The following is a 12,733-nucleotide window of genomic DNA, read 5'->3' as shown; positions in this document are numbered from 1 at the left end:
ACCTGAACCATTCAATGGTTCTATAGTTCTGTGAACATCTCTATATAAATGTACAAACACAGGGAGACACTTTTTCACTGTGAAGGTGATGAGGCACTGGCACAGGCTGCCCAGAGAGGCTGTGGACTCACCCTCCTTGGGATACTCTAAAGCTGGACATGGTCTGGGAGAGTTGGCTCTTGAGCTGAGGGTTGGACAAAGTGACCCCAGAGCTCCCTGTCAACCTCAGCCACTCTGTGATGTATATTCATTATTAGTCTGTTAGTACAATATATCTATAGTAGTTTATGTAATGTTACATGACACACACACAGATCCCAGAACATGTGTGTTATTATGTACCATATAATGTATATATATTCATATATGTATTATACAGGCATGATATCTCATACATATGAGAGAGACCATGTGTGTGTTGGGGTGTGTGCATGGAGCTGGCATGGCTATTCTGGATCTTCACTAAATCACACATGGCCACTGTGTGCTCAAAACTGTACTGAGCCAAGAACACCAATGATGAGTGGGTGGGAATGAGGAATCTCAGCACAATTCTCCCAAATTCCATATATTGTTCCCTTCCTATTTACTTTCTTCTGATCTTTTTTCACTTTTGCTGCAACAGTATTATCAATAAAATAAACTATGTTAAAATATATATCTTATAGAAAGATACAAATTTTATCTTTAAAAAGAACCGGCCTACCTTGTTGTATTTTGCTTTTTTTCCTGTAAAACAGACGTATATATTCTTACTAGTTGATGGCTTTTCATAGCCCCTAAATTGTAAAAATACATGAAAAGCTACTAGTAGAGCCTTTTCAAAAAAATCCTGCAGTGTTGTGCTATTAGTACATACTGTTTTCATGGACATCTACTACTAAAAATCAGTGGAGATTTACATTTGCTTAGTGACACTCCCTTAAATGATAATGCTAGCATTTTACCCTAAACTGTTTTATCCTTAGCTGTTCAATGGTAAGGGAGGCAAAGTAAGTGATTTTCTGTGTAAGATGAAGAAAAAACACTGGGGTTTTCCTAATACGTTTCAAAACCACCTTTGGTAAATGAAGGCAGCAAATCATTAAAGGCCAGGAAGCAGGTGAGGCTGAAAATTCATGTTAGAGCACTTTGGTAAGGAAGTGATGTATTAGAGGTGGTTGGGAAGGAAACAGAATCAGCCTAAAATCTGGTCTAATGAAACCAGCTACAACTGGTCTATTAACTAAACGGATTAGTAAACAGTTTCTTTACTTACTCCCAGAGTTATTTTACTGCAAAATATCCCCAAACCAACAGTACTATTACCCTGATCGAAACCATTCCTCCTGTAATGAGTTAATGCCAGCTCCTCAACCGAGCACATGACTGTGGATACACTGCAGTCTTCGCTTCCTTCTCCATCACCAATATCCTCCATGAGAAACACAGATTTTCCCATTCCTGTCTGAGGACACATCTTTCCACTGATTGTAACCTGAGCATATTAAAACATTTGGTTACTTTCCAGCATCACATTTAAAAAGCTTTAGCCCAAAATGCCCTTCTCAATTTTCTCAAAATCAGAACTAGATTTGTTTCCAAAAATCAACTGAATATAATTTAACCTGTCATTCCTGTGAAATCATCCAGTTTAGCTTTTATAAACCAAAACATTTTAAAGAAAACAAATGTCTAGCAAAAATTCTGGGCAGATGGGAATGTAGCCTTTCTCTATCAGCACAAGGAGCAAAAACACAGAAAACTGAGTAGACAGACTGGGCTGAGACAAAGAAGGGCTGCAGGAAGACGTGGTGAGGACACTGAGAGAGGAAGTGAGACTCTGCTCTGATTTTGCCCAGACAGAATTATCTTTACAATAGTATGGAAAAGATAGATTTTTTTAAAATCCATTCAAATATCATGCAAGTGCCCCACACTGAATATTTGCATAACATATATTTACAGTGTGTAACTTCTAAAGGTTCCTAAAAGAACAGTGGCATTTTTTTAGCCATTAATCTAATGCTGACAACATGCTAAGGTGACTATTTTCTACCACACAGAATGCTTGGCCTGCAGCCACCAGAGGCAGTGCATTGATCTGATCAGACTCTTCAGCCAGAAATGAAGGCTCTGAGGGCATTAGTAGAGTTTATGGCCGATCACATCCATAACACATATAAAGCAATGCAAATTAGATCAGTGTACAGCTGACTAACTTCAAATAAGAAGCTGACCAACATAGAAGTATTTGATTACAAAAGGGCTTTGTTTTAGAAACACACTTGTATTCCTTTTCCTGCACCATGTCAGTCAGAGGCTGGTGGACAGCATTTAACATTTAACATTAAAGTCTCCCAGATTACTTTTATTTGTCAGAAGTAAAAAGAGCTCATGAGTTGCTGCTTCCTTACGTGTGTCACATCCTGCACGGTGAGGATGGGCAGGTCCTGCAGCAGGCCCTGGAACTGCTTGCAGCTGGGGGAGTCCCGGATGCGCAGGGCGCGCTGGCACAGGGACAGGCGGTGCCCGGTGCGCACGGCTGGGTCTGCCAGCCCCCTCCGGATGCAGCCAATGGCCTGGCAAACAGCAAGGGAACAAACAGCAATTTACAGAGACCTCTGCACACCTCTCTGTTCAGGAGCAATTGACTGAAGCACAAATGTGAGTGTAAGAACGAGAGTACAGGACAGGGACACCTTGCTAACTGATGTGGTAAAGTTCTAACCAATGAGTAACATTTTGCACAATGAGGCTTCTGGATTCAAATTTACACTAGTACAGAAAAAAGACATTCCTCTCAATTTCTACTGATCAGTATAAGATTAAGGAAGTGGATTAATTTTCTTAGTTGAAAATGGTTGTATGACCTTAGGATTCCTAACAAAATCTGCATTTTTAGGAGACTCTACTCCACTGTTCTTTCCATAAGAAATACTTTTTAAAATGTTTTCAGACAATGCCCGCAGTGTTTCCAGCCTTCCAGCTGCAGTTGTGAAGATACCTTCTTAGTGTTTTTCAAGTGCTGATGTAGATTCAGAGCGAGTCGATCCCACCATCTCCCTCTGCTGTCAGTACAATACACATCCTGGGCCAGGAGGCTCTGCAGCTGCTGCACTGCTTCCTGTAGCAATGGGATTGAACCGTTATTAACTGGGTTACAAAACCAAGTTCAAGTTAGCTTTTCACTTTCCCCTCTAATTAATGAATACTACAGAAACTTTGTCGCTTGACAATCCAAACCTACTTTTTACTCCACTACCCAATATAGCCATTTCAGATCCATACATGTATCTTAAAATTCTAGAATAGAGGTATTTTTATGTAAACTTAAAGGTTAACTGCCAGAAATACAGTATTTTTATCCTTTCCGTATCCCTTAATGTATATGAAAAATATCTCAAGTATTACTCGTTGCTTTTTTGCAGAGGTGACGTCTTTTTCAAAATAATCTGATTAACAGAAGTCAGAGGTCTTTGGAGATGTTAATTCCCTAAGGAAGACCCAAGGATTTCTAGAAGATTTCTCTTTCAAGATTACTCTTATTTAAAATCAATAGCCACATCTAGTGAAACACAGATATCTTTAAATAATGAAACTAGCATATCTCAGCAACAGTTTTAAGGTGCATTACATATGGTAAATCTTCAAAGCATAAGCAGAAATCAAAACAATTTAAAACTTTCTAAAGCAGCACAAAAAAACAGCTCTTTTCCCTTAAAAGTAACATGTTACTAGAACTATAGCAAGCCCTGGCAAACATTACCACCATTTTCCAGGCACATCAGAAGTGTAAATTAATGTACAAAAATCAGGCACATATTTCTATTCAGCTCACCACTTTACCTTATACTTGTGAAGTCTCTGCAGAATTTCAACTCCTTGAGAAAGGATTCTTGTGTACACCCAGCCAACTGTGAAACGTCGCAGGTAATCAGGTAAAATTCTGTGATAGCTGAAAAATAAGAGCAGTTCAGATGAATTTAATTGTGTCAGTTTTACTAAGAATCCTTATACCTAAAGTATTTACCAAATTAAATGCCTTATATATCCAAATTGATCTGAAATGAGTATCCCAGCTGCAAAGTCAAGAACCCAAAGGTAAGGCCATAGTTTGGCTTAGGGAGCAGGTGCGAGCTGCACTTGCACAGCATATTTTAGTTTCAACACCAGTAGAATTATCAGTTAATCACTTTTACAACAGATGCAAAACAGTAACTTATTGCATCATATTTTGTTATCAACTCATTCTCATAAGTCAGCAGTTTAACTTCAGAAACAAAGCTGAACAAAAGAAGGAGTTTTGAACAGGAATTTCCTGCCATAAAAGAAAACTAACATCTTTTCAGTAGGCACCTCTATGTTTCAGGACAAAGTCTTTTGAATGTCTTACTAAAATCAAAATAGATTTTTCCACTGTCTTCAGTGTAAAATGGAACAGACCTCCAAATGATTCTCTATGAATATTATTTTAAATCAGTTGCCATGGAATTGAATATAAAGCCAAACATAAGACTTTAACTTGTGGTGTATCATTAAGCCAGAAAACAAAATAATTAAAAGAAAAACTGATGAAGAACACTTCAAACCCAATATATATTATTTCAGTTCTCAGAGTTTCAGTAGCATTTCCTGAGCAACACCCACTTGGAAAACTAAAGACATGAATAACCCAGCATGTTTTCCCATAACATTTGCAACATCCTTTTGCTCACAGTCAATTTTAATTTCTGCTTATTGCCATTTGTTTCAAAGCCATTAAAAAAAAATATCTGTAACAAGGGAAAAATAAGGTTCTTGTTTTCCTGCACTGGCACATAGAACAGACTGTTTTAGTGCTATATCCATAGAGTCTACCAACTCTTTCCCAAGATTTTATAAAAAACATCTTTTCATATTGTAACTTACAAGCTAAACAATCATGAAGTTCCAAGCTTTCAAGAACATTAAAGTCTCTTGCTTTATCCAGTTCAAATAACATCCCTAGCTGATAAGCCTCTCTCCAAAGGAAAAGTACCCAAGGTAAGATAAGAAGTTTACAGTTCACTACCTCAAAGATGCATGATTCTTCAGTTTGTTCCAGGTTTCTTTAGCACACAAATAGAGATTATTAGCTTCTTCCCAGTTCCCATTTACCATTGCAGTGGCTATATCATTTGACAGATGAACAGCAGTTGCATACCTGTGGTAAAAACCTACAACTTTATTATGCTTAAAAAGCATCTACAGTTGAAAGAAATAAGTTGTTTCCCTTCCAGTCTCCAAAGACATTGAACCGTGAAGCCATCTTTACTCTTAATCTTGTAGGATTAGCAAAGTTTAAACTAGCAGGGCACATTATGTTTAAATTTACTTAACACTAGAGAATATAATTTTTGTTTAGCTCAAAATCAGCACAGCAAATGAAGAAACAGCTTTCATCACATGATCATACAGCAAATAAATAAGCAATTTTGTTTCCAAGTGCAAGCCACTGTGAATTACAAGTCCTACCTTGATACAAAAGTGTACTTAAAATAATTGCAAAATTAACACTTCTACAGATTTATATCTGGAGTTCTATAATGAATTCTTATTTGCCTGCACAAGTGCTGCAGTAAAGCTTTTCTAGAAATGAACACATTTCCAGGTTTCCAAAGCTCTCCGTACCTGATGAGATCCTCTCTGTCCTGGAAGACCTGTGTTTTCCTGTTTACTGTGTAACTGGGGAACACCATATGCCCCATGTTTGCCCTCAGGACTGTGGAGAGCAGGCCTTGCCCAGCACTGCCAGCTTCTTCCTCCTCCAGTGATTCAGGCAGTGAAAACAGCAGCAGGATTCGGGAAAAGACAGCCCGAGCACCTTTGCAGACCCTGACACATTTTCCAGCCAGGTCCTTCACCCTGGAAGGACAAATAAAAATGGTTTTTACAGTGACTTGTAAAAACTGAAATATACTGAAAGAAGTGTAACTTTTTTTCAAGACAATTAATGCATAAACTTGATTTTCCTTGAAAGAAGCAGAGAGAGATTATGCAGGTAAGTATTCACCCTTCTCTTTGACTCACTGTGAATTGAAATATAATGCCACCCTTTTATTAATAATTTTACTAAATACATTCCTTTCTTGAAAAGGCATCTAGATTTCAGTCACTTAAAGCACAACTTCTATTCACCTGCAAAATTCAACTGTAAAGATTTACCTTTTTAAAATCACTGTCCCAATACCAGCCTGACTCCTGCTGAAGATCGAACGCTGCTTTGACAACTTCAGAAGATCATCCACAAGTTGCTGTTTCTGACCATTTGGGTTTGGCAAGTGAAAGATTTTTGCCAGAGTTTTTAGCTCAGGGGCTGAAAGCAAATCCAACCCTTCACACAGGTCTTCCAATTCAGATTCTAAAAGTAAAATTATCCACATATATTCATTGTGTTATACACATACACTCAAGCAACAGCTTGTACATTCATACCACCCAGTACTAATCTAATGATTTAGGTTTGATGCCCGAAAGATAAGCTGGAAATAAAACTTGACAGACCCGTGTCTATAGAGCAGGTATTTATTTATTGCAGAGCTGGTGGTGAGGGGATATCTCCTCCTAACTCACCCACCTTTGTCAAGTGCTGTGGTATATTTTTACAGCAAGTATTGCTCACTGTTACTGTTACAACAGTTGTTGTACAACTTGTTGTAACAAGTTACAACATCAGCACATACCAGGGGGAACTAATTCACATTCTATAAGCTCATGGTTGTTATAGAGCTCTTTTGCACTGTGCCTGCACCTCCCCAGTTCGGGGGTAGTCAGGGTCTTGGATGAAGGCTCCCAAGGTCTTCTTCACATCTGAACTTTTCAACTGTGTCTTTGGAGCAGTTACAGCGTTCCTGGGTCTGTCTGGTCCTATGCAGCCTAAATTCTTTATTTTGTGGCTAATTTGCTTTACATTTGCCAATTTCTCATTAGTACTATACTTACAGATCTCTGAAACTATCCACCTGGTGAGTTTTGTCTTTTTATTTGTCTATTCAACCTTAAGCAACTAGTTAACCATATACATATACATACATTACATTGTATAGAAAGTTATTTATATCAGGTTATATAGGTAGGAAAGTTATAATTCAGGTTGTATAGGTATAAAAAGCTATGATCCAGGTTATATAGGTATAAAAATTATGATTCAGGTTATACTGATGTCAGGTTATATAGATATATAAAAAGTCATGATTTAGGTTATATTGATATCAGATTGATATAATACTGATATTAGGTTATACAGATTTATCAAGCTACATTGATATCTTATAATTCAAGCTATATTATCACCTTGTAACTTTGACCTAAATTATATAGCCATCAGGTTCTTAAAAAATGTATTAACAATGCTATCTGGTTCACCCTGAAATTCTTCTGCACCTTCTGGATCTTTTCACAGGTCTACTTTGAAGGAATGGAATCATCAAGAAAAGAACACCCTTTACAACTTCAAAACAACTGCAAAGATTTAAAAATTCTCTTGAGTTATAAAAATAATGCTGTTTAGTAAAACTGTTCTTCTCTATTATCTAATTTGCACTATTTGTATTTTTACAAGACCACTCATCTACCTGAAGCCTTTATTCTGCTCCTCTATTCTCTTCCCAAGGCACAGTCAAGCATATAGTGAATTGATCTCTAACAGGATACAACTTCAGATTTTATTTGTAGTATTTTAAAGGTTTATTAACTTTACCTGTTTGTAGAAATACTGTTTTATAAGCCTTACCTGTTTGTAGAAATCTGGCTTCGGCTAGTTCTTCAATTATTGGTGACAAATCCACACTTATCTCCCCATACTCTATTTTGTTCACCTTTAACCAGTTCAGCTTGCGTTGAAAAAGTCTCACATACAACTTCTGCCCACCAACTGCAAATTTTATTTAAAGTAGGGAAGGACAAAAAGAAGAGTAAATCCTAAACACAGTACTAGGAACAATCACCACATTAATCAGAAGAATTACTTTGATGCAGGTACTCTCTGAAACACACTTTAAATCTCCCTGTGTTCTACCAGCAGACTTGGTAAAATACCAGACTTACCCTTCCAGGTAATTAATAAGTTTATTAGAATCTTTAAGTTTTGTAGGTGGAAAAGTGTTACAACATATTTTGTAGGTAATGTACATTACTAAAATGCATTTTGACATGCTTACCCTTCAAGAAATATTTAGTTTTATAGAAAAAGAGAACTTACTTTTCAACCCTGCATTTTGTGTTCTTAAATAGGTCTTTCTGCTTTCTTAAACAGTCATTCAATAACCAAATATTTCATGCTAGGGAACAAAAGAAGCTGCAGTCTGACAGAATAATTTCATAACCACAGAATACCTCTTCATGCAGCATTCTTCAGATTCTTATTTTTCCAAAGATAAACCAAATTATACTAATATATCTACTGAAAACAATGAGGAAAAAAACTCCTATTCATTTTATTTTTATCAGGGAAGTATTCTTTTAAAGTGCCTTTAAAAAAGACTTTTAAAATACTAACGATGCTGAAATTCAACAAAAAAGCTTATTAAATTTTAGCTGAAAATAGTCTAGCTATTATTACTACATTCCACAACCTTCTGAATACTTAATTCAACCCCCACTAACTTCTAAATGTTTTACCCCTGTCTGTTGCTGCTTAACTGAAACTCATCATCAATGAAATAACACTGCAACACTACCAGACTTAGACATACTTAAGAAATGGCAGATAAACATTAGAAGTTTATTTATCAATTCTCCTGTCCTTATAAGACTTTTCCAGCCTTTTCTTTATTAGAATCTTTCCAGTATCAGTTCATGGGAGAACTACATTCAGATATATAGGCTTGTCATTTTCTCTATGGGGTTATAACTCCTTTAAAGTCTGTCCCCAGTTTTTATCTTTCTGGAGAAAGGAAAAAGGTTAACACATGGACACTTTTTCTCCAGACCACAGAACTAACCAAACTAGAGCTGCAATAATAATTTCATAATAAGCTTCATTAACTTATGAAGTTAGAGACAACTCACTGAAGAATGGTAGACATTTCAGCAGAAAATAATTAAATACTGGAAAATATGTATATTCAAGCAACTCCATAGTACTAAGGTGTGTGGGTTTTTTTGTGTTATGATAACTGAAAGATGATACTTGAGTAGAAACTTCTCATGTGGGACAGATAACTCATCTACCTGAACTTTTAAAGTATCCTGCCTGGTATTTCTTGAAGGCAATGACATCCATCTGTCAGTTGTCCAGGATTTGTTATCTACTGACTTAGTGCTATCCTCTCACTTCTCACAGCTCAACTGCTGCATTTTTCCTACCCTGCAAAGAGAGATTGTTTCACCTGTGACCCTCACATCCAGTGCAGACATGGATTTATCAGCACTACTTTGCAGTAATTCTTTCTGTATTCCCAACTCACATGAGACAGGAATTCTGAAATCATACCACTGAAAGAGAAACAGTAAGTTTTTTATCTAACAGAACAAGCTCCTGTTACTGATCAGTGTTGTTGATGTCCAGGGAACAGAGTGTGGAAATGGGGAAGGTGTATCCTGAACATCTCTTCTAGTGTTTGTCAAAGTAGCCAATGCCTGCATACACTACTGGCCTGTGAGTTTATTCCTGGATCTTTGGATGCAAATAATGTGCATCTACTGCTTGCCTCAGAGAGGCAGAAACAAGACTTCTGTTGCTTTTTTTCTTTATATATTCCCCTTTAACTATCACAAGATGAACAAGGCATTACCAAGCTCCAAGATGTCACTACTGTAATACTCTTATGGTCTGGAGTGCACCAATGGGTTCTGCAGACCACCCCCCCCCAGGTTTGGCTGCACAAGGCTGTGTCCCCCGATTCTCTCAGGATCTGTAGCTAACATTAGGAGAGTTTATTTACAAAAAGACACTGAGGGGTACATCTCCTGAGAAAATGGAACTCCTTCCCCTAACTGATATGGTACTTCTCACATAAAACTATGTAACAATGCTTTCAACAAGAGGGAACGTGGAAATGTATTTTAAAAAAAGAAAAGATACCTGATAATTTGTAGAACTTGGTTATAATGTTCAAATCTTGTTCATTAAATAGTCTGACATCATCTTCATTCTCCAATACTGCTCGCAGCACTAGTAAAAAATTCTGGAGGTAGTATGGGTGACCAGGAGAGCTGGGCACAGACAGGACCTCATCTATCTTGTCTAGCATGTCCCCAGTGGAATCCTGTGGTTCTGCCTTTTCCACAGTTTCTAACAAAGTGTGGTTCATATCATTCTTAAAGTCTTCAAGAACTTCCACAGGAAGTACTTCTGCATCATCCCTGCTAAAGCAATTTTCTGTCCCACAGTTCACTTCTGTCTTTGAAGGAGTAACCTCAGTGTGAGGCTGAGTCTCAGCTTCCAAATTACTGCTCAGCTCTGCTGAAGTATCGATAGCTACAGATGTTTCAAATTTATCAGGACTAAGTACACCACCTTCAGACCTGCTTTCTGCTTTGGTGCTCCTTGTACCAGATGGGAACCTTTTGTCATTGCTGTTATTGGCCAGTAAAGGTACTTGAACCATATCCACAAGGTCTTCTCGACTACATTTGTTTATTTCATTTTGAAATTCAGGTTCTCTCTTTGAAAAATTTTGTTCCTGGTGCTCTCTCTGAGAAGGCTGATTTTCTTTCTGAGAACTCTGCCCAGCATCAGTCTCATCACCATCATCATCACCATCCAGTGCTGCAGCACTTTCACAGGCACTGTGAACAGCGGGAGGTGAAGAGTTGATTTCTTCATACAAGACCTGTTTTCCCCCCTGCAGACAGCGTCTTCTGGACAGTTTAGAAGACAAGCTTCCCAAGGAGACTGTTCTAACTGTTCGAGCCTGGGGTTCATTGTTAACACTACAGACTGAGTTATTATTGCTAAAATAAGGACTAGTCTGTTGTGCTGCACTCCCTCCTGCTTTCAGTAAATTACTTTTGGAAGGACTTGTTTCTAGATTTAAGAGTTTTTTTGAAAAATATGAGCTGGAATTATTGCTCAGATTTGCAGCTGGGGGATTCTTACTCCTAAAAGAATTCAGTGTAGCATCAACGGCACCAATCTCACCATGGTTTCTCTGACATGTTTCATCAATGTGCTTATTTATTCCGTATTTTGGCACCAATTGTCCACACATGGGACAGCTAATTTTGGCAGGGGGGACATTGTTAAAAAAGGAAGTAATAGAGGATGATGCTGAAGGTGCAGATGGTGTTCCTGTAACTTCCACTTTTTTTGTTGTTTCTTTTCTCTTCTTATTTTTACTGAATGACAAACTTATTTGGGATCTTTTGATTCCTGAAGACCTAGTTTCTGCCATTACAAAACTTCACAGTGATTACATGGCACAGACAACTCAATTTAGACCATATTTCTTTATTCTGTAGTACTTAAAAGACTTCCCTTGGCTTTTCCTTTTCCATCTGTAATTCTCTGGCATGCCTTGAAAAAAAAAAATAAATTGAATGAGTGGTCTTCTAAAGTACCAGATGTAACCAAGATGAACAGAAGCACAGAGATCAAGCAATCCTTAATTTACAATGCTACTGTCCTTCAGCCTGCCTTACCAGGCACACCACAGGCAAGCTGAGCACTTGCAGTTGCCTTTAAATGACTTAATAAGTGGAAATTTAATCTCAAGTTTGCATTTACATCAGTAAGTGAACCTGGAATTCAAATAGACAGGTCCTCTAATTTTCACAGAACAGTCAGGGTTGGAAGGCACCTCTGGAGATCATCCAGTCCAACCCCCCTGCCCAGGCAGGGTCACCTGGAGCAGGTAACACAGGAACGCAGCCAGGTGGGTTTGGAATGTCTCCACAGAGGGACTCCATGAACATCCCGGGCAGCTCTCCCAGCGCTCTGCCACCCTCAGAGTGAAGTTCTTCCTCATGATGAGGTGAAACTTCTCGTGTTTTAGTTTACGGCCACTGCTCCTCGCCCTGTCGCTGAGAACATCTATCTTGTTTGCTGCTGATACATCATTTTCGGTGCCAAGCACTCATTTCCAGAGCACTCACCGGGCTGCCCTGCAGCCCTCACCCTCACGGCTGCCGTGCGAGCCCGAGCCCGCGTCGCGCCCGGGCCTAGCTCTGCCAGGGCCGGGGGTCAGGAGCTGCCGACGGTTCCAGACCGCTGTGTAGGTGCTCTGGATGGCGGGACACAGGTTCCCGAGAGACTCCCGGTGCTGCCATTCTGACGGGCCCGCCCCTCACCGGCCCGCCCCGCTGCCGCCACCGCCCTTCCCCGCGCTGGGACCTCCTCGGCCGCCAATACCCCTGAGGAAAGGGGCCCAGCCGGAGCCCCCCACAGCCCGCCCGGCCCGGCCCGGCCGTCCGCCCTTCCCCACACACCGGCACCGCAGCCGCGCGTCGTTCCCGGGGCCGTTCGGGGCCAGGCCGCGCCGTGAGGGCCGGGCGGGGCCGCCGCCGCTCCCGCCCGCCGCCAGGCCTGAGCAATGGAGCGCCGATGGCGGGCGCCGCGCTCCGCGCGCTCCCTCACGCAGAGCGGGGTCTACTGCAAACACCGGGCCCTGCGCAGATTTAAAACTTCCCTTCACGACAACGTGTGGAAAACAGCGGAGGGCCACAGGAGCAGCAACTGGAGCTTTCTTTTGGTGTCAGTTTTTTGGTGTGTTTTTGGTTCGATTTTGTTTTTTGGGTTTTGTTTTCGTTCAGGCAAGGAAAGATCAAATAGTTAAATATTTTCACCCTGAGA

The 12,733-nt window shown here is 39.6% G+C and overlaps 1 protein-coding gene across 7 annotated transcripts in view; it reads right to left on the bottom strand.

Moving 5' to 3' along the window:
- FAN1 (FANCD2 and FANCI associated nuclease 1) overlaps positions 1-12,486 on the bottom strand; it is a 42,677-nt gene extending 30,191 nt beyond the window's left edge. For 4 of the 7 annotated variants that reach the window (XR_015275841.1, XM_086849093.1, XM_086849092.1 and 1 more), the window contains exons 1-10: positions 12,370-12,459; positions 10,025-11,458; positions 7,733-7,873; positions 6,166-6,361; positions 5,632-5,865; positions 5,033-5,164; positions 3,829-3,937; positions 2,987-3,106; positions 2,397-2,561; positions 1,309-1,477 (exon numbers count right to left, since the gene is read on the bottom strand). Coding sequence is in view for 5 of the 7 variants with exons in the window: in XM_086849093.1 (XP_086705219.1) it covers positions 1,309-1,477; positions 2,397-2,561; positions 2,987-3,106; positions 3,829-3,937; positions 5,033-5,164; positions 5,632-5,865; positions 6,166-6,361; positions 7,733-7,873; positions 10,025-11,336 (2,578 nt within the window). In the remaining 2 variants the exon portion in view is untranslated. Of the gene's footprint in view, positions 1-1,308; positions 1,478-2,396; positions 2,562-2,986; positions 3,107-3,828; positions 3,938-5,032; positions 5,165-5,631; positions 5,866-6,165; positions 6,362-7,732; positions 7,874-10,024; positions 11,459-12,036; positions 12,233-12,369 lie in introns of those variants that run through there. The other 3 variants (XR_015275840.1, XM_086849090.1, XM_086849091.1) reach the window with 3 other exon arrangements.
- Between the last annotated feature and the right edge of the window lie 247 nt (positions 12,487-12,733).

This window comes from Cyanistes caeruleus, chromosome 13 (assembly GCF_971803275.1).
Source record: "Cyanistes caeruleus chromosome 13, bCyaCae1.hap1.1, whole genome shotgun sequence".
Classification (NCBI taxonomy): domain Eukaryota; kingdom Metazoa; phylum Chordata; class Aves; order Passeriformes; family Paridae; genus Cyanistes; species Cyanistes caeruleus.
The sequence above is the reverse complement of the archived record's forward strand: the minus strand, read 5'-3'. Positions and strand labels throughout refer to the sequence as shown.